This window comes from Mixophyes fleayi, chromosome 1, assembly GCF_038048845.1.
Source record: "Mixophyes fleayi isolate aMixFle1 chromosome 1, aMixFle1.hap1, whole genome shotgun sequence".
NCBI classification, from domain to species: domain Eukaryota; kingdom Metazoa; phylum Chordata; class Amphibia; order Anura; family Limnodynastidae; genus Mixophyes; species Mixophyes fleayi.
This window is the reverse complement of record NC_134402.1, coordinates 62,097,466-62,120,015: the sequence shown is the minus strand read 5'-3', so window position 1 is coordinate 62,120,015 and position 22,550 is coordinate 62,097,466. Positions and strand designations below refer to the sequence as shown.

The 22,550-nt window shown below is 40.1% G+C and overlaps 1 protein-coding gene across 1 annotated transcript in view; it reads left to right on the top strand.

The window, feature by feature from the left end:
- CORIN (corin, serine peptidase) overlaps window positions 1-22,550 on the top strand; it is a 207,583-nt gene that overhangs the window by 131,889 nt on the left and 53,144 nt on the right. Inside the window, exons 6-13 of the mRNA XM_075195300.1 lie at window positions 2,958-3,071; window positions 5,376-5,483; window positions 6,648-6,758; window positions 7,722-7,844; window positions 8,639-8,743; window positions 15,171-15,402; window positions 16,504-16,649; window positions 21,103-21,210. Of these exons, the coding sequence (XP_075051401.1) occupies window positions 2,958-3,071; window positions 5,376-5,483; window positions 6,648-6,758; window positions 7,722-7,844; window positions 8,639-8,743; window positions 15,171-15,402; window positions 16,504-16,649; window positions 21,103-21,210 (1,047 nt within the window). The remainder of the gene's footprint in view (window positions 1-2,957; window positions 3,072-5,375; window positions 5,484-6,647; window positions 6,759-7,721; window positions 7,845-8,638; window positions 8,744-15,170; window positions 15,403-16,503; window positions 16,650-21,102; window positions 21,211-22,550) is intronic.

Here is a 22,550-nt window from a genome sequence, read left to right as displayed (position 1 = left end):
AGCGCGAGCCGGGGGTGGGGCTAAATGTGGGCCAGCCAATCAGAGTGGTCCCAGCCGGCGACCACAACTGGAGGGGGCGGGGTCAATCGCGGGCTGAAGGCGGGGTTAACGCAGGCCAGCCAATCAGAGCAAAGGAGGAGCGTGATTATGCAAAATCGCCCCCCCTAAACATAAAGTCTAGATCCGCCCCTGGTCTATGTCAGATATTTCCCATGTCCGTATGTCCCGCAGTTTTCACCAGAAAATAGTAATTTCCTTCACAAATTGACGACATTAGAAAACGAAACCACTGCCCTGGGACTGTGCCCAGTATGGGCAGTTTTTATATTGGGAATTCTTAGTTCCCCACTTTGTTTTTATAGTTTTCACACATTCTGGGATTTCTATTTTACATCCAAATGTCATTCTGCAGATGCTTCCAGCGATCATATCAAGTTTACTATTTAAAACTGTGAAGAATTGATGGCCCCGGGGAATAAATGGTTTGCCAAGTTATGGCGCTTTGAGAGTAATCCTCCCATTGTGCCATTTTTCTTGTTAATGTTTTTTTATTGCTTCAGCCAGATGATAATTCAAACATCATTCCCCTATTAGGATTCCTGTGTAAATACTTGGTGTCCTTCAGAGAAGAATGTATCAATTTGTTGTGCCATGTTAAGTATAAATAATCTTTTTTAAATAAAAATGTAAAAATAGTATTCTTTGCTTAGGTCCAATACAAAACATGAGTTTCAATTGCTTGTTATTTTGTTGAAGTGCCCTAACTTTGTTTTATGATAGTGTAGTGTAGGTAGAGGAGTGTTCCTGTCAGATTGCCCCATACCTTGGATTACTTACAGTGAGACTTAGTATAAGCTGGAAGGTCTAGTCCAAAGTTCTAAGAATTATTTTACTTAGTAGCTTTCTTAGTTGAAATTTATTTCCCAGTGGAACTGTCATATGTTACTCTGCAGTAACAAATGAGTAACAATTCCTAAGTATATTGTTACAGAACATTTGTGAGCAAAGTTTTGTAAAGGCCGCCGCCATGTGCTGCCCAAGGTTGAAAAAAATACAGTTGCACAATGTGGAAAATATACATCTAATATAAATATTAAAAGCAGAGAACTTAGTAGAGATGAGCAAACATGTACAGAAACAACAGTGCATCTCTGTATTAGGTTGGCATCTAACGCTAAGGGGGTATTCAGTTGTGCATGATGTGCCGCTGAACATCACGGTTCCAGATACTCCGGTACCTCAACAACCCATAGAGGTGCGAGGAAAAATCCGCGATGTTACATCGCTGCTTAGTGCCTTCATGACTCTTCCGGAGGTGCTCCGCAGCTAACTGAATTCCTCCTGACATTGTGATTTACCATAGTGGCTTAAGTAGCCCTTGGAGGCCGAAGATCACACAATGATCACACACCTTCCAGGAAGCCACAGCCAAAAATGGAAGTTTGGCCAATGAGTGCCCCACTCTCATAAGCATCTGGCTATGAATGGGTAGCTGCCTGGTGATTTTTGGTCTTGATTGTTTTATATATATGCAACCAAATATGGCTGGTTTCATTAACATAGAGTTACTCAAACCATGATTATTCTCACTGTTAGAGTTATGTACAAACCTAAGACAGCGATGACTTGTCATGGCAGGTAGGATTATGTATAGCTATGCAAACGTTCTATGTTCTCTGCTTTTATTATTTATATTAGAAGTATGTATTTTTTCCATTGGCCAATGGATGACTGGGGATTTTCTTCTTTATTCTGCAAACTATATCACTTGAGCTCTGCTTTGCACTCTGACCACATCCATATTCTTGACCGCTCATCCTTGTCTAACTAAACAGAGAAGACTAGTACCAGTAGAATTAACAGAAAATCATTCTCACAAATGCTTGCAAATGTGCGCACTTAAACACTGTACAAGTATGTACATTTAAATATAACAAAATGTACTAGAACAATAAAATAACATATTAATAACAAAAGTCAAACAACCACCACCAGTCATCAGTGTATATCTGAGATAGGCAACCTTTAGCTCTTCAGTGGTTGTGCAACCATTAATCCTACCATGCCTTTCCTACATCTGTTATCTGGCTGACCTTGCATGCTGGTACTTTTAGTGCCAACAGCTGGCAAATCACACTTTTAAAAATAACTAGTATATTTTATACAGTTACTGTCTGCTATCTGTCTTCAGGACTTTTGGGACACATACAGAATACTAAAGGTGAATTAGGTTACAGAAGAAAGACTCTATGGGGTTTGAGGGTTTGAAAAAGTGGGGATGTTGCCTATAGCAACCAATCAGATTCTAGCTATCATTTTGTAGAATGTACTAAATAAATGACAACTTGAATCTGATTGGTTGCTATAGGCAACACCACCGCTTTTTGCAAACCTGCAGTTTAATAAATATACCCCTAGAATTTTAGCTGCATGTGTACAGTCCTATATATCTCGGGGGACACCTCTACAAATTAGATATATACATAGGTATGCAGTACAGCTTGGTTTAACCTAATTTATGAATGGCTTAATTTAATAATTAGAGTGAATAGGCTATTTTTTACATTAGGTTAAGTGCAACTAGAAATGAGTTTCTGCACCAAAATGCAACTGGAGGACGCCCAATGCACAAATTATAGGATGAGAATTGATCTCCACCAGCTTAGAACTAGTACAACTGGTGCAAAAGATCCTTTTGCAGAGTAAAAAAATGGCCTTGTACCCTCCGCAGAGTAACAACACCACTGAAAGTGTTCCCTCTCCACCCTTTCATCTCATTTTAATAATCTTACGCCACAAATGAAAACCTAATTTTTGCATTACTCTGCAAATCTTGGCACATCTATGACCTTGTCAGTAACTGGTTACAAAGGGCAAGGACTGACACTCTTTTGTTACTGTTATAAGCAGTTTGTACAATGTGATATAATTGTAATGGTTTTCCTTTTATCTATTAGCACTATGTGGAGAACAGGACAGCTTTCTGTGCAGCAATGGAGTCTGCATAGCCAAGAAATTGAGGTGCAATGGATACAACGACTGTGATGACTGGAGCGACGAGGTACATTGCAGTAAGTCATTCTCCTTAGTCCTGGTAAAGGTCTCATACAAGCTCATGGGAGTTGTACAGCAGAATGAGTTTTGTTAAAATTAGTATATAGATAATGTTAAGCTCAACACTTCATTGTTTTCAATGCTAATTTGGGGAGGGGGGGCCTCTGTTTCAATGGATGGCTGAAATTGCACTTTAACTGAGCAGGCTCCCCATAATATTTATGCACATGTGTGTTGGATATTCTCTGTACAGAATGACCTTTCCATATGTTTTGTTCAATATCGGTGCACTGCAATATAAAGTGTATTTATAAATATGGTATATTGTATTACTTCTAGATGCATGATCTATAGCCAGGCACTATTGGCTGACGGATACCTACCCTTTTCAATTTAAAATAAATGAATGCAAAGGGCCTGATTCATTAAGACATGCAAAACGAACGTATTGTGCTTTTTTTACAAACACACATAAATCGGGAAAATGCACATCCTTATTTAACAAGGAGCTGATGTACAGACACGTCTGTTAATGATTACGGGTCTAGGTCCACCCTGGTCTAACAGACAATACACTGCAGGTTATGTCCAATACATTTATGGAATATAAAGTGGTCCCATTGATGTGGAGCACATGGATCTACATATCAAGATAATGGTGTATATGATGGGCTCAAAATTTAGCATCTTTGGATGTGAGGAGCTGAGCGGATCACCACAATCCTAGTTAAACACATGCTGGACACACTTATGCCCTGAAGTTATTTAAATTAGATTCAAAGGGTGAAGAGGGTGCTTTAATGGGTGTTAGTGGGTGGCTGTAGAGTCTCTTCATCCCCGAAGATTTTCTTTTTATGGGTGTTCAGGAAGTGCCAGTAGATGTTTCAATGGGACAAGTTGTGAACCAGAGCTTATCATCTTCCCTACGCCCAGAGTTACCACTTCCCCTCAAATCTCCATTACTGTCAATAATACAACTATTTCCACACCCACTGCCTTGGTGTTACACTTCACTCCACCTTCTGCTTTACTTTTCACATCCTGTCTCTCTCAAACCTGTTGTCTCCATCTTCAAAATATTGCCAGAATATACTATTTGCTTACCCACAAGGCTACCAAAACTCTTATCCTTTCTCTCACCATCTCCCACCTGGACTACTGCAGCCTCTTAGAATCTGAAATTCCCCTCACCCATCATTCATAAAGACAATCCAGTCCCCTCCTGGTTAATTTAGGGCTTCAATTAAGCTGGAAAGAGCAGTATATTAGAAGGAAATTTGTCTGAATAAATGAAAGGAGCGGTTCTAAAACGTTAGTTCCACAATGTGCATTTTCATGTGAACCCTCAATACCATAAAAGTCGGCACATCTCCATTTTCTTATGCTAGCTCATGAAAGTGAAATGTGAAAATGAAATTATGAATGTAATTGGCTGACAATCAGGCTCATTTATGTTTAAAAATGTCACTATGTGGCTGATTTAGGTGCATATTTTTTTCTTACTCACTAGTGTTGGTATGCTGAGTTCGAGATTTCACACACATACTATAAACGGAAATAATCATGACCCGGCGGCTGTACAATGTCCAATCCTTGGTAAAAAAAACATTATAGAGCAGCCGGGTCCTCACATTGCCCCCTTAATAGCAGCAATGTAACGTTCTCTATTTTAAATGATGTGAATCTCAGTGCCAGCATGTTGTACTGTCACGCTTTATAGCAGGCTTGCCGGAATTCTTATGTGTCACTTTTGCCTAAAGTCTGCACTAGATGTCGCAATTACAGCAATCTATATTGTCACTGTAACTGTTGTCAGAATGCCCATCATTGCACCAACGACGCCACAGTACCACACAGCTGAATGAATTGCCCATTATTGTCCAAGCTCTATTCATAAACAATAAATTCTGAGAGATGTGAATCTACCAGTGTGGTGCAAAATGGGCCATTCTATTGAATGATGAACTGAAAACGGAACTCAAAAATTGTATTGCCCGGAACACATATGCAAAACAGACTTTTACGCTGCAAATTTTATTACTGCGAAATATTGTTTCTTCTTTTATCCCTATTATCCAGCCATCAACTAACACTGGGAACAGTATTATCTTTTAGTGGTTTTCATTAAAAGCATCTGTAGATATAACATATTTGTTGCAATCCTAACTAAACTGGATATTACCATTTATATTAAATCTATGTTAGAATTTTCTTCTCTCCTGCAGTTGTAACATTTCATTCCAGACATAAGTTGGTCGCTCTACACATGCAGATGAACTGTACAGTGGGATATTCATTTCTGAGATGACTTTTTATTACAGATTGCAGTGAACATCTATATCGATGTAACACAGGAAAGTGCCTTAACCATAGCTATGTGTGTGACGGATATGATGATTGCGGAGACCTGAGTGATGAGCACAACTGTGGTATGTCACAAAACTATCTTGAACAGTGTACTTGTGAACGACGAACCCTGTTTGTTTTAGACCACAATAAGTCATTACACTTTCTGTTATACTTTCTGGATGTTTATATTTTTTTTACATGCTCTAACTTAGTTTACCAGTGCTCTGGGCAGATTTAGGTAACCTGTGACTCTCTGTGATGAAAGTACTAGCAGTTCCTCAGCAGATTTTCCTACCCAATGTGGCTTATTAACAACAATAAAATAGACATGATTTCAAAATATTGGTGATAACCAAAGGTATGTACTGCCACCCTAGGTTCTACCCTATGGGTCTGTGTGGCCCTTATAGTTCCAATCCTGGCCACATGTTACCCAAGTCTGGCTTAGGAAGTCATCAATCATCTTTATAATGGTTGTATAATAGTATAGGGTAACTAAATATAGCTGAGGATTGTACCCCAAAGAGAAAACATTACTATATATTATTATTATGTCAGCCTGGCCCACATCTGTGAATTGAAAGCGGTTTCTGTGACAAGTTGCTGAATGGCAGAAGGTCTTGGTTTGTACTGTATCTATTTTTATAATGTATGGCTGAGGTAAATTTGATGGAAGAGATTAAAGAAGTAGAGAAGCAATAAGTATTGTTCAAAATCTACTAGGTATATCAGAGAGTAAGAAGGATAAGGATATCTTCTACAGAGGTTTATCATCATCATCAGCTATTGATATAGCGCCACTTATTCCACAGTGTTGTACAGAGAACTCAATCACATCAGTCCCTGACCCATTGGAGCTTACAGTCTAAATTCCCTAACACACAGACAGAGAGAGAGACTGGGGTCAATTTAATAGCAGTCAGTTAACCTACTAGTATGTTTTTGGAGTGTGGGAGAAAACCGGAGCACCCGGAGGAAACCCACGCAAACACGGGGAGAACATACAAACTCCACACAGATAAGGCCATGGTCGGGAATTGAACTCATGACCCCAATGCTGTGAGACAGAAGTGCTAACCACTAAGCCACCATGCTGCCCTATACGTTTCTATGTGTATTCACAGCATTCATGTATTGTATATTTAGATAATTTTGTATGTATATGTATTACCTTTTTTATGATAAGTTCAGTATCATATCTGTTTTTAATGGTTTGCCTACCTGTCTCACATCTGTTCTCTCAGACTGCAATCCTGCTCAAAGTTATCGTTGTGGAGATGGACGATGTATAACGCTAACATGGGTGTGTGATGGAGACCACGATTGTGCTGACAAGTCTGATGAAGTCAACTGTTGTAAGTTATTTTGTGTTCAAACACATTTATTGTGTGTAATCACCCTGTTAGGATGATTTAAAGTATTGTATGCTTACCTTATGTATCCCATTGGCTTTTTATGCTCAGTTTTAATCTGTAGAGTTTTAGCCACAATAATGAAAAAGGCAATGAATATAGATATCAAAGATAAAAAATATAAATGATTAAAATGAATACAATAAGTGCATTTTTAAACATGTACCTACTCAGCAACTTAAGCTGCTCGTATCAGCTTAAGTCACGGAAGTAGCTCCTTAGAGTGAGAGAGAGCATTTCAAAAATTCATACTATGAACAGAGTGATGTAAACACGTTGTATATTGTACTCTAAGTATAGTATAATTCACAAAGGGTTTCTTGAGTATAAAAACACACACAGCTGCTGGCAAAGTGGCAAAGTGACTCCACAGGGAATTGTAATGTAATGATCATCTAAAGCCGAGGTGTCCAAACCCAGTCCTCAAGAGTTACCAACAGGTCATGTTTTCAGGTTTTCTGTCTGTAGAAACAGGTGGAATAATTACTGACCCAGACAAATACATTAACTCACCTGTGCATGATTAAAGAAATCCTGAAAATATGACCTGTTGATAGCTCTTGAGGACTCAGTTTGGACACCTCTGATCTAAAGTATAGTATATGTTATTCCTAGGATTATAGTATAGGAATTTTACAGGAATTGAGTGTTATTGCGACAATGAAATATACAGGTAATAATCACATTGTACTATATGTAATAGGCACATAAAATCACATGGTGCTAGATGTGTAGAAAGAAGATATTTATAAATGTGTGGTGTAAAAGCATAGGGACTTTAGAATAATAAAATGCAAGTGTATATTAACAGCTATATAATGACATCCAATGTTTGACAGGGTAATTATATAGGATGAGTAGAACACTCTGAAATACTGTATATCTGACTAGAACGTTTCCCTCCAGCTTGTCACAGTCAGGGTCTGGCTGAGTGCAGGAACGGTCAGTGCATTCCTAGTGCCTTCCGCTGTGATGGAGACAATGACTGTAAAGATGGCAGCGATGAGGAGAACTGCACTGCGCACAAGGGTGAGCAGAAAACAATGTTTGTTTATCTTGTTGATGTTCAATGAGAATACAGAAATAAATCTGAGATGATTATACTTCGTTCTTATGTGTATGTGATGTTTCTGAAGAAATTAGAAGGTGTGCTTGTTGCCCCAATGTTAGAACTACCAATATAGCAAATTCATCAGGATTTCAGATCATTATTAGGTCTTAAAAATCAGATTGTGTCAAGCGACAGTGCCAAATAAAAATACTGCTAATGATGGGCCTGAGTCATTAAGGAGAGTAAAGCATAAAAAAAGGAGTAACATTGCACCTGGGCAAAACCATGTTGCATTGGAGGGGGAGGTAAATTTAAAATGTGATGGCAGATTTATAGTTGGGGTAGGACATGTCCTAGATCAACTTTAAATTTCAGTGTAAAAATAAAACTATCAAGTATTTGTCTGCTACATGAAAAAAACAGCCAGTATTTAACTTATGGGCAAAATAATAAACTAATTTGCACCCCTTGCATTAAAACATGGTTTGTCCAGGAGCAACCTTACTCCTTTTTTTGTGCTTTGCGCTCCTTAATGACTTAGACCCAATGAGAGCAAATGAAGGGAGGGAAAATAGAGAAGCAAAATAGAGGGACAGAAAATATTGATGAATATATATGTACGAGAGCTAGGCAAAGAGAGAAACACAAATATGTAGATTTTCTCTTGTTAATGTTGACAGTTTATTACTATTGCAAAAGGTAACATCAATGACTCAATAGTACAGGAAGATAATATGGCAGTAGGTACATTCATTTTACTTTCCTCATACAGGTCAGTCATGCCAAGATGGGGATTCAAAGTGTGTTTTTCCAGCCTGTTCCGGACCATGTGCCAATGACCCCAACTGTGATATATCTCAGAACAAAACCAACTGCAGTATGTATATTTTTATTTTTATAGCGTTCCCTCAAATAAGGGTTACTTCAGATAAGGACATGTAAGGCTATATACACCAACATATTTCTTGCAATGAAATTACACATTGAGGGACCTCTGTGTTAAGAAGCTCTGGTGTTCCTTCTGAAACTCAGATGTTACATGTTATATACGTAACACACAAAGAGGAGAGCTCCATTGCTAATTATTATTGCTGAAATACAAATACTAGGCCTGGCGGCTTTTCTTCTGAATTTGCAGTCAAAGTGTACGGTTTTATCAAAATGGATTCACAGCAGTACACAGGAGAGCAGGAGCACCAAGCAGCTGCTGGCACCAGTCATGATGATAGTGATCCCTCTACGTCATCTGGTAAAGCCTATGTAAAAGTACATAGTGTTTTTAAGTCAGGGAAACAAAAACGTAAAAAAACACCTTTTACGTTGGTCAAGAAAAAAGACCTGTAATCCAGGCAAAGTTATCTGCAGAAAAAAATAAAATTGCCAACATGCCATTCTGCACATGCAGTGGCAAAGAAAGAATGAGGCCTTCACTCTATGAGTGCAAGTTCTGCAACTGTCACTGAGGCATTTTCTTGTAAGGTTAGTTCTGACCAAGCAATACCTTGTCATTCGTACACCAAAAGTGGTGTCCAAATACTTTTACGTGTAAAAGCCGAGCTGGAAGAAAACAGTAAGGCATTAGAGGAAAATCTATGTTCAGATTCAGAAATGACACAAATCCCTGAGTAGAGTCTATCCACGAGTGCTATGTGTAATCGTGACCATTCTGATAGTGTACCCATAAAGAAGGCCCCTTTCAGCATTTCTGCTGATGTGTGCCTGAACAGCCCGAGTGTAGCCGGTGATACACAAATTGAGGATGCCACTTTGGAATTGGACTTTTGTAATGGTGGATTCCAGCGGTGATGAATTAATAATGTGTGAGGATGATGTACACACTGATGAGGGTGAGGATTAGGCTGAGGATGATGACAACAACATCTTGCCACAGTAGAGTTCATTAACAGCACTGTTACCTTAGGTGCCTTAAGCCCATTGTTAGCTTGTTTTGTGGGGGCCCAAACAAAACAAGCACTTCAGCCACAAGGAGTGGCACTTTTTTGGCTGAAGTGCTTGGTTTTTTAGTGTGCATGTCCTTTTTTAGATTCAACATAAGGGTGGGTAGTAGGGACCAAGGACAATTCCATCTTGCACCACTTTTCTTTTCTGCCACTGCTGTGTGCCAATGTGTCTTAGCTGTGCTATGAACGGCTGTGTGTTTGAGTCATTGCTCTGTCGCTTAGCATCAAGCCAGGTCGCTGCAGTATTTGTCCGAAAGTGTATGAAAATATTATCGTGACCTGTGAGGTGGTCAAAATTGACTGCAAATGACTTGAAGTTAGTGTTATTGAGATTAATAATAATGTAGGAACAAAAAACAGCAAAATTATGTGATTTTAGCATATTTTAGCAATTTTTCTAACAAATACAGATCTAAAACCAAAGCCAAAACACATGAGGGCGGTTTTGCCAAACCCAAAACCAAAACACGAAGCTAATCCAGATCTAAAACCAAAACCACGAGGGTCAGTGAGCATCTCTAGTTAATATAAATTTATGTTCCTATTTTTATCCTCCCTATAGCATAGCATATACATATCATGTGTACTTGAGGAGGAGTAATTTTGCACAATTTGTTATAGGCAATTTCAATAAGGCATAGACAGCATAAGAGGAAAACTAAATCATTATACAGATATGTTTTATTGGACAATTCATTTCATAAACTTGTTTTTATGATGCTCTTCTGAGTAAGCCAATAGAAGTATAAATTTAAAGAAGAACTTCATGCAAGTTTTTTTTTAATTTTTGTAATGATTCTTTTTCCACCCATCTATTAGACCCACATGGGTGTGTACATCTGGGGACCCTGTAGTTTAGCGAATATTACCGGAGCTCACAGCCTTGAGATGGAACTAGTTGTTTATGCAGTTGACTAGATAAGTCACACAACAACCTGTGTCCTCACACTAATGGTCAGGTCACTGCCTCCCACAAGATCAGCACCCTCATCTCCTGAAATATTTTCTGCCAATTATCATTATTATTATCGTAGATTTGTAAGGTGCCACAGTGCTCTGCAGCTCTGTACAGTAGGGAAAACAGTACATACATTAAACAAGGACATACATAAAACAAGGACATACAAGGCAGACAAAATAAATTCAGACATGGAAACAAAGGGTTTGGAGGACCCATTAAAAAGCTTACATTCTAAGTGGAAGAGAACACAGCTGAAATTATAGGAGCGAGTGTGGCTTAGAGTGGAGATTGGGACATCTGTGAGGGTGTATTAGTGTGAATAGTATCATCAGAGATAATGTAAGCTCTCAGGGGCGCACGGAGGATTGTCGGGGGGGGGTTCTCCCCGCCAACCCAAAAAAAAAACGAGAGAGAGCTGCACATGCGCAGCAGCTCCGTTTCGCCAGCGCTGTCCTATACAGCAGCCCCGGCGCTGTCTAAGAAGCGTCTGCGGCGGTGCTGTATACAATACAGTACCACCGCGGACGCTTCTTTGACAGCGCCGCGGCTGCTGTATAGGACAGTGGCCACTTAGTTAGCGCAGGGGGGGGTTTCTAGAGACTCAGAAACCCCCCTGCGTGCGCCACTGGCTTTACAAAAGAGATGGGTTTTAGAGAACATCTAAAGATTGGAAGGCTGTGGGAATGTGGGAAAACCTAATTGGGTGTGGTAGGGTATTCCATATATGGGAAACAGCACGGGAGAAGTCTTGTAGGCACGAGTGAGAGGTGGTGACCAGAAACGAGACAAGGTCAGAGGTAGATTTAAGAGGGTCGGGAGGGAAAGTATTTTGATAAATTTGCCAACTTCAAAACTGGGGACACACAAATGATAAGAAGTAAATCAATCTCTGACTCTAGTCAGATTCTTCTTTTTTAAAAAAATGGAATTAATATCTCTTTGAAATTCTAGCTAATTTGAATGATAAAGAGCATAAAAGGATAACTAGCATCATAATACATGTGTTTAAATATGCTGTGTAAAAGTAAGAACATTGAACTTCACCATATATTGAAATGTAAAATGTTTCATTAGCAGATTGTTTTGCTCTGATGATCCTTCTCTTTAGCACTTTAACTAGTCTATTTTTCTAGCAGACATTTTTTTTATCGTGTCTAGTACCATAGTACCATATGGTAGCTATCCATAAAGGAAGATTATAATGACCTTCAACATTGTCGGATTCTCATACTAAAACAATATAATCTAAATTAAAATGTAGCTAATTAAGTTGAAAAATGAAATGTTATTTAAATGATTATACTATATTTCAAAACTGTAATGGGAGCTAGTATGGAGAGCAGTTCCAAAATTCATACTATGAACGCAGTAATGTAAACACGTTCTATATTGTACTATAAGCATATTAGAATTCACTTAGGATTCCTTGAATATAAAAACACACACAGCTGCTGGCAATGTGGATTTTAAAACCACAGGGGACTGTACTGTAATAATCATCTACAGTATAGTATATGTTATTCCTAGTACTATAATATTGGAATTGTATAGCAATTGAGTGTTATTAATACAATGAAATATACAAGTGATAATCACATCGTACTGTATCTAATAGGCAAATAAATTTGCATGGTGCTAGATGAGGAACACTGAATTTTATTTTTTTTTTGCAATAACACTATTTCTCCCAACTAGCAGAAGAATGGAGGTCCAATAACTGGGACCACATGGCTCATTGTAAGTTCTCTTGTGTGTGACGCCTGCTATACCGTGAGGCTTCATATCTCACAGCCTAGGATGAACATTCCTGAAAATGCCAGTTGTCCATGCAGTGGATTGGACAACCTACGTTGACAGGCTCTACCTTCAGGCTATGAGACTATAGACCAGTGTTAGCTAACCTGTGACACCCCAGGTGTTGTGAAACTACAAGTTCCAGCATACCCTTCCAGCAATAAGCTGCTATTTATTGGCAAAGCATGCTGGAACTTGTAGTTTCACACCAAGGGGTAAATGTATGATGCTGCGATTTTTTTTCAGCTTGCCAGAAATCGGCGACTTTGCATTAAAAATTTAAAGCGGCGATGGCTTGGAAAGGTTGCCTTTCCAAGCCATCACAGCTTTAAATTTTCAATGCAAAGTCGCCGATTTCCGGCAAGCTGAAAAAAAATCGCAGCATCATACATTTACCCCCAGGTGTGTCACAGGTTAGCCAACACTGCTATAGACTATAAATGCTGCAAAATGCAAATTTACATGAGATGGTAAAACTAAAGTGGAACTTGTATATTGTTATAAGTATTGTATATACTGTCCCCTATCTTGTGGTCCTTCAAACGGACACTTAAAACTCACCTCTTCCTTAAAGCCTACCAACCATCCACCTAACCCTCTCTCCATGCTCGTTCTCTTCATCTCTCTATTCCCGGCTCCTTTAATCGCTCCTCCTGTACTTGATCCCTCTACTGACCCCTCTGTGCCTGCTGTCTGGATGCCCTCCCTTTAGGATGTAGGCTCTTATGAGCAGGGCCGTCTTCCCTCCTGTCTCTATACCTATTCTTCTTCTCCAACTTCACTATAATAGTGCCTGGAGATTCTGGAGTCTTGGTATTATTTGTGTATTGTTCTGTACTGTTCTACCCTGTACGGTCTACTGTTTGTTTTGCGTACAACGTTGCGGAAATTTTGTGGCGCCTTATAAGTCAATGAAAATAATAATATATTGTATCGCCGCAAATTGACACCTCTGTAAAATTATTTGTTCCGCCATGCAATTCAACTAGCATGAAACTTTCCCACAAATATGCTCATTTCTAATTACAACTGTTGACTGAATTATTATTCTGTTATATTAACCATGTATACAGATTGCAGTGTTTTTTAGGGTACAGAATTCAGTATCTTCGGATGGGAAGAGCTGTGTGGACTAGGGGTATTCCGTACTGACGGCAGGCTAGACACACGCCTACTTATGCACTCACGTGCAAAACCCTGAATTCATTTTGCGGGACAAGATTACTTAATTTAGACAAAGGGGTGGAAGACATACATTTAGGTGCTGTCCCCTGTTTTCCAGAAGGGTGTAAAGTATTTACCTCCCCACAAAAGCTGATTACTACACTTCCTCTGAGGTGCAATCAGGTTTCATCCTGTAATTTTAGGATGCCCTCTATGTGGGTTCAAGTGTACTTCAAACATCATAATAAACATATTTAAATGTACAATAGTGCCACACATAACAAACTCAGTCCAATGTCCCCTCACTCCCATAATTTAAGACATAAATAATGCTAAATTGAGCGGCAGTATTGGACATTTATTGAAAGCAGTGGTGCTGAAGAGATAAAAGGTTGGACTTTGAAGCAATGATTTTATATTTCCACCTATGTTGCCCCCCATGTTCAGGGTGGCCCTTGTGGGCAGTTCCAGGGATCTGGAACCTTGAAATGCGCTAGGTGGACAATTAGCTACATTCACGCAAATAAATCTAATCCAGCAGGGGCATTTTTCATAGATTGTATATAAGCTCTTTCAGAGGCTGTCTGGACTGACGGGCAGGGAGGCATCTTCCACCTGGCCCGGTCCCATAGTGCGGTACCTTGGGCTGAGTCACAGGGCTACCGGCATTTTTTTCCTTTACAATATTCCTAACAAGCTGCTGAGCCAAGTCTCGTCCACCTAGGCTAAAACTTGTCAGCCAGCCCATGAGCTTCTCTTACTAAAGAAATCCCGTTAGTGAACATCGTTGTTATTCCTGTAACTTTTTAACACTGTTAAAAGTATTCCAGAAGCTTTTTCCTTACTCTTGTAACAAAATGTTCATGGTACTTCATTTTGAGAAGAACGTTTTTACTGACTTGCTGAAAGTTAACTCTAAAGTTCCCTTACAGACTAAGTCACTAGGCTTTAGGGGCACATGTGGGGAGTTACTGCCCTTCTTATGTTATGCAGCAGGAGTAACTACTCTGATTCACTGGCAGTAGAAAACAATGACACAGATGTAGCAAGGAGCACGCCAACCATAAAAATAATATAGGTGCTGATACCCCTATTGGGGCCTTCTGGAGAAAGAGCTGTGACACGGGACATGGATGAGGCTCTCCTATACGCACATAATTGCTACATCTGTGAATAGAGACTAGAAGACAATTAATCAATCTATTCTTTGGCAGATAAGGCCCAGATGTATTTGGAAGGTGGCAAATGTATAAAGGTAATGGGTTATTGTAATGTACGTGAAGCATGTGTTACAATTTCACCTGTAAATACAGTACATTAGTTCATGTGTTGGAGGGTACTGTAAATAAGATGCTATGTAATTGCTTTCTCTGTGAATTAATGTACATTAGTGAGATTTTATGTTTTGTCTCTCAAACTTTTAGGTCGGTGTGAGCCAATAACTCTGGAGCTATGTATGAACCTGCCCTATAATTATACCCATTTTCCGAATTACCTCGGCCACAGAACTCAGAAAGAAGCCTCCATAAGCTGGGAGTCCTCTTTGTTCCCAGCCCTAGTTCAGACCAATTGCTACAAATATCTCATGTACTTTGCTTGCACTATTCTGGTACCAAAGTGTGAGCTGCAGACCAACCAGCGGATCCCCCCATGCAGGTAACATCCTTGTGCATCCACTGTACCATCACCAGAATGCATTTCTCCACATTTAGTGACTATAACAACTGGACTGGGGCAGAGGCTGGACAGGCAGCTGCCTAAGGTGTTTCATTGTTTCCCTTATTCATAGGGGCGAATCACAGTCTGTATTGTATGCTAGCCATCTGGATGGGCTCTGTTTTGTGCACTAGCCAAAAGGAAAGGATCTGTTCATACTGGGATCCATCATTCCTAATAGCAATGATGCCTGAGCATCATGATCTCTCAAAGGGCATGTGCATGGTATATTGGTCACCAGATCAGCTCTCCATGGTATCCTGGTTACTGTGCTGGTGTATTGTGCGGAATTATAATGCTGGTATAATGTGCGCAGTTTGTACTGGGAATTGTTATGTGGGAATATTTGTAAATGGTAATAGTGACTTTAGAGTTTTTGGTTTTTTTCAGTTAACAGAGGACATTGAATGCTTTTGATCTCTAACTTCTTATTACATCCTGTGATTATAGTTAGATTTATCTGAAAATTAATCTCAACATAGTTGAGAGTTGTAACTCTGTACTGGTTGAGCAAGATTTATGTTAAAAAAAATATTCCCTGAAATTCACATCCCCTTTAAAATGACCTTTTATCGCTATTTCTCAGTGTAGATACACAGTCTAAATGCACAATGTTCCATACAGGGAAACCTGACCTGGGTATATACAGGTTTGGTCTCTAAGCAAACTATGATAACAGTGTTCCTGTCTATTAGTATTTATGGCCAAGCAAGACTCATTTGTCTTTAATACAGGGAAACCCAGCATGTATATACCATATTCACTGGGGAATCAGTGATTCGATGTAATATTAGCCTTCAAAACACTAATTACTTGAAATAATTAAGTGAAATAAGCTGATAAACAGGTACCATGTATATATACTGTGAAATCATAAAATATACACAATAATTCACACTATAAACCCTGTCGCACAGGCAGAGTGGTACAACATGTATATAGTCTTGTAAGTCCTCAGTATTAAATGTAGGTTAAAGAGAGAAATAATTGGCTACCTGTAATGTGTTCAGCATGTGACATCTCTAAATGACTTCATTCCAGATCACTCTGTGAACATTCGAAAGAACGATGTGAATCTGTATTAGGAATCGTAGGGTTACAGTGGCCAGAGGACACGGACTGTAGCCAATTCCCTGATGAAAAATTAGATAATCAGACGTGTCTTATGCCGGATGAGGGTGTGGAAGGTAAGGTTGATTCTAATTACACTAGCGTGGCAAAACTCTGACTTTGTCTCAATAACATACTGCTTTTTAGTAATTGTAGCCAAAGTGTTGCTTTAGAAGCAGACATTGTAAAGCTGATATGGTGGTCTACATGACACAGAATGGGCAGAAACACATATAGTACAGTAAATCATAGAACCAAATGGTAGATCCTTCATAAACTGAATCTACCAAAGTACCAAAAGCTCCCTCTGTATTTCTGATAGTTGACCTTAAATATTGAAGGGCACTGCAATAGGGTAAACCAACTGGCATTAACAACAATAAATATGTCATATCCAGGGCCGGTGCTAGGTTCCCCGGCGCCGCAATTTTGAAATCCGCCCCCCCCCCCAAAATCCGCCACCCACCCCCAAAATATCCGCCCCCCCCAAAATAAATCCGCCACCCCCCCCCAAATATCCGCCCCCAGGACTTTCCTTACCTTAAACTCCATGACGCTGCTCGTCTCTGCAGGGTCCCGTCCCTCACTGACACTGTCGGGCCCTGATGATGATGTCACGCCCGACCGTCAGTCAGGGGAGGGGGAGTGGAGGAGACGGAGGTGCGCCCGCCCCATCTGCTGTTCCGGAGCACAAAGTTTTGCTTGGTAGGAGCAGAGCAGGTGCTGAGCCCGTTCAGTATCTGCGGGCCATTGCGGCGATGGTGATCCATAGCTGTGCGGCGGCCGTGGAAGGTATGCCCGCGGTCGCCACACAGTTTTACAGTAAAAAGTATATCTGCTATTTAATCCTGTGGCGCCCTTCAGAGCCCAGCGCCCTAGGCAACTGCCTAACGTTGCCTAATGGGATCGCCGGGCCTGGTCATATCATACTAGTAGGTTAATTGGCTGCTATCAAAATTGACCTTAGTCTCTCTTGGTCTGTGTGTATGTTAGGAAATTTAGACTGTAAGCTCCAATTGGGCAGGGACTGATATGAGTGAGTTCTCTGTACAGTGCTGCGGAATTAGTGGCGCTATATAAATAACCGATGATGATGATTGAGAAACAGTCAATGTCTCTAAAAGTGCCTTTCTCCCCCACTTAAATGTCATTCACATAATAATGCATATCCCACACTCTGCTAGGAATGCTCCAGTTTGCCTGCCTCATGCAATCAGAAGATACAAGAGGTTGCACCCTTGCTCACGATGACATCTTTTTTTAATTTGCTTCACTGTAAACACAGGAGCTTTCCTGCAGAAATAGGCACACAAGGGTATTTGCTCATATTTGTAATTTTGTAAATGAACATTATTGTCCCCATTTCTTTATTTAGGTTAAATATACAGCCCCACTTCTGGTGTTCTGTATGCTGAATGATATTGATGTTTATCTTCCTTGTGGTGTATAAATGAGGATTTATTGTAGGCAGGTATTTGATTTAAAATAAATGTGTATTACATGATCATTCATTTAGGGCTCCCATGATTTTCAAATTAAAACTCAGAACACTCTCTTGTTTCTTGTGATTTCAAAGTGAAGTAATGCAAATATTGGTTGGAAAAAAGTTAACTCTCTTGGGAACACCAGGAGACATGGAGCCCTAGAGGCCAGGGGTGTATTACACAAACACTGGTCACAGGTGAATCCAGCAGCAAATTACCCCTGAAATGACACTAAATGTTAGCAATAACGTTAATAGTGCTATCAAACACAGTGCATGGACAGCACCCCCTCCTTTTAATGTTTACCTATTTTTCTCCTTTGTTAATGTTTCATGTTCTCAATCCTCCCACCCCAAACCCTCTGGCTACTATCAGTGCCCAAGATCTTGCTTCCTACTTCAAGGACACTTGATAAGATCCTACTTGAACTGGTATCATCTTCCTCAACAAACAACCAACTCAATTCCTTCCCAGCACCCTCTGACACCCTCTCTTCATTTCACCCTACAAATGAAGATGAAGTATCTACTCTCTTCCTATCTTCTATTTTACCTTCTGTCCTCTTGATCCTATACCCTCACAAATCGGTAGATTCCTGTCTCCTGTGCTTATCCCACACTTTACTATAAACTACTAATCTCTCCCTTTCTACTGGTATCCTTCCATCATTATTCAAACACGCAGTGATTACTCCTACTCTTAAACAGCAAAATTCTGACCAAAACTCTCTCTCAAATTACCAGCCAAGCTCTCAGTTCCCTTCTCCCTACATTTAACACTGTTGACTTCTCTCTTCTCGTACAAGCACCACAATCCCTAGCTCGTCAAGACACTATCATATCCTGGGTCTCATCCTACCTATCTAATCAATCTTTCAGTGTTAGTTTCTCTAATCTGCTTCCTTTATCAGTTGGAGTACCATAAGGCTCAGGTCCTCTGCTCGTCTCTATCTACACCACTTCTCTTGGAAAACGAATACACTCCTTTAGATTTCAGTATCATCTATATGCGGATGATACCCAAAATTTATTTATCCTTTTTTGATCTCTCACCATCTGTTTTGGAACGTGTTACTGACTGTCTTTCTGCCATTTCACCTTGGATATCCTCTTGCCAACTCAAACTCAATCTTTCAGAAACAGAGTTAATAATATTCCCATCTACCAACATAAGTTACCTACCTGACATTTCTATTTTTTTTGAAAACATGACATTAATTCCCACCCTGCAAGGTTGCTGCCTAGGCAGGGCCGGATTAAGGTAATGGAGGCCCCTGGGCTAAGTGGGCCTCCTTTCCCCCGTGAGGGCCCCCCCCCCCCCGTGATCTGAGCTGCCCCCCATCCCCCACGGTGAGCCGAGCCACCCCCAAGGCACTTACCTCCTTCTCCTGGCATTTGGCATTGCAGTCCTTCTCCCGCGCGCTGTATGCTCTTTACTGAGGAGATCTCGTGAGAGTGAGACTCACGAGATCTCCTCAGTAAGGAGACTACAGCGCGCCGGGGAAGTAACGCAGTGAAAGTGCTCAGCAGCATTGATCGGGCCGGGGACGCCCCCGCCCTCGACCGATACTGCTGCTGAGCACTTAAAAGGGCCCCCTGGATGCCCGAGGCCCCTGGGCTGTAGCCCAGTTAGCCCTGTGGTTAATCCGGCCCTGTGCCTAGGTGTAATCTTTGACTCAGAACTATCCTTTGTTCCCACATCCAATCTATATCTAAATCATGTTATATACATCTAAAAAAACATTTCCAGAATACGTACATATCTCACACAACACACTGCAAAAACTTTAATTCATGAACTCATCATCTCCCACATTGACTATTTTGCAGTTCCTTCCTTACGGATCTTCCCCTAATCAGACTATCACTCCTACAATCTATTTTGCATGCAGTGGCTTGATTGATTTTCTCTGTAAGTGTCTATATTGGGTGCCTGTTTTTCAACCAATTCAATATAAAATACTTCTACTAACATACAAGGCCGTCAATAATACAGCACCATCATACATCTCCTCACTTGTCTCAAATTATCTACCAGCCCTGCACAATCTCTGTGTCTCTCATACAATACACATTACATGCTCCCAATCATGGATACAAGGCTGTTTTTTTCAGGCTACATCCTTTTTATGGAATTCCCTCCTGTGCACAATAAAACTTTCTTCTTGTCTTCAAACCTTTACGCATTCTTTTAAAACACACCTCTTTAGTCAAGCTTATAATATTCCTCAACCACCCTAGGTTACCCTATTATCACCCTTTACATAATGTACGCAAGTCAACAGACCTTTTGCGAACATTGCTGTGTGACTGGATCGTATAGCACTTTTTACCTTTGCAATCTGGCTGGACCAATATGAAGTATGTAGCACTTAACATCATGTATCAAACTCCCATAGATTGTAAGCCTGCGAGTAGGGCCTTCTTACCTCGCTGTCGTGTGTATTGCCCAGTATTGTTTTATTATTGTTTGTCCCCAATTGTATAGGGCTACGGAATTTGCTGGTGCTATATAAATAAATGTTGATGATGATGATGTCAACATGTTGTTTATTATATAAACAAAGTTTAAAACATGAGGCTGGAAATCAAAATAGTAATTTAGTTAGGCGCTAATCTAGCTAAAGGGTGCAAATTTATATCTGGACAAACCATGTTGCGATGCAAGTGGTGCTAATGCAATTTGTTTTAGTAGGGAAACTACTGGCTGCTTTTGCATGTAGCACACAAATACTGAGCAACTTTTTTAACACTCTAATTTAGAGTTGAACTAGGATGGTTTCCCTCCCAACCCTAAAACTGTCCGCACATTTTATATATGTCCCTCCTGCAGTGCAACGTGGTTTTGCTGAGATGCAAAATTGCACCTTCTAGCTGGAATTTCTCCTAAGTGAGGTCCATAATGTCTGTATCGCATACAGTAAAGAGGATACGTACCTCCCATAACATTCATAAGTAAACTAGGAAATTGCTGAAATCTTATAGCTGAAATGTTTGAAATAATAAAACTCATTTTAATTTATGATGATCATATTCTGTCTCCTTAGAATGCTCACCCAGTCATTTCAAGTGCCACTCTGGTCGGTGTATCTTGTCCTCCAGAAGATGTGATGGAGAGGCAGACTGTGAAGATGACAGCGATGAAGTAAATTGTGGTAGGTTACTAACAGTATTGGGATTAAACTTGAGATGACTACAATTTTCAAAGCTGCTCTGAAAAATATCTGCCTAATTCAAAATTTAGCATTTATCGCCTTTGGGATTTGATGTTGCGTTTTCACTCTCACCCTAAACCCACCACAGAACAGAATTAATTGACTGTCGTCATTCCAGCTCTATTATAGTGTGGTATGACATTCCACAGAATAACGAAGCAAAAGTGGAACATGAAGATTCTATCGCTGTAATTTTGCACATCTGTGAAGTAGCAGGTTCCACTTGTGCAACATTTCACTCCTTTCTGATCTAAGGGAGGCAGGACAGGGTACAAGTTGGCTTGGAAGTTGCTGGGAAGCAACGATTGAACACACATGCTCTCAAATCTCAAGCTGCAAATTAATTTCTGTCTGCTAGAATACATTGACTGATACAATGATGGCCATCTTGTGAGGACTTAACTTTTGGACAAGCAGGGGCAAACGCAGGATTTGTACAGGGGGGTTTCCACACCACGCTGTCAGTGGGTGTGACCAGCAGGCATGGGGGCGTAGCTATAATATTAGACAGTACTTGGCTGCTCTCCAACTCTTCCTATCCCCATAATATACATGGGCAATGCTACGTGCACTACTGTTAGGTGCACGCAGATCTCCCTTTTCAAACAGAGCCGTGTGAATCGGGGGCAGGGTCCAGCCACCTCAATTATACAGTGCCCCAGGCTTCGAGGGGGTTTCCAGGCACTAGGAAACTCCCTCTCGGTTTGCCTATGACAAGGGTCCAATTTGGCATCTTTATCTTACGGATGCCAATAAACCTGTATAGCAGAGATACTTTCTCGTCAGAATTTTGAACAGTCAATAAAAATAAGAATGAGATATCAGTAAAAATACAACCCAAACTATTAACTATTCTTGAGTACACTGAGTAAACTTTACTTTTTGTTGATGCACCAACTATTTTAACTTCCGGACAAATAGTAACGACATCTGTTAATGTTCCTGGTAAAAATTAGTGTTTTTCTTTTAATAAAATTATTTAAGTTTTTCAAATTCCTCATATTTATCTCTAAAGTCTTGAACAATCCATAAAGCAGCCAACAGCTTTTATCTATTTTGTAATCTCTCTTATCTAATACAGAACGGACAACATAAAAATGTACTGCTTTCATCATTTGCAGAATTATGAATAAAACTTGCTCTTGGGAGGATAATCAAATTTTGTTTTGAAAGCCCTTTTCCTGCTTCCCCCGTTTCAATCAATTCTTATCAATCTGTATAAATACGGAAGAAAGCCTAGCACTGGAAAATTACCAATGTCATAGTGACATTACTGTGAC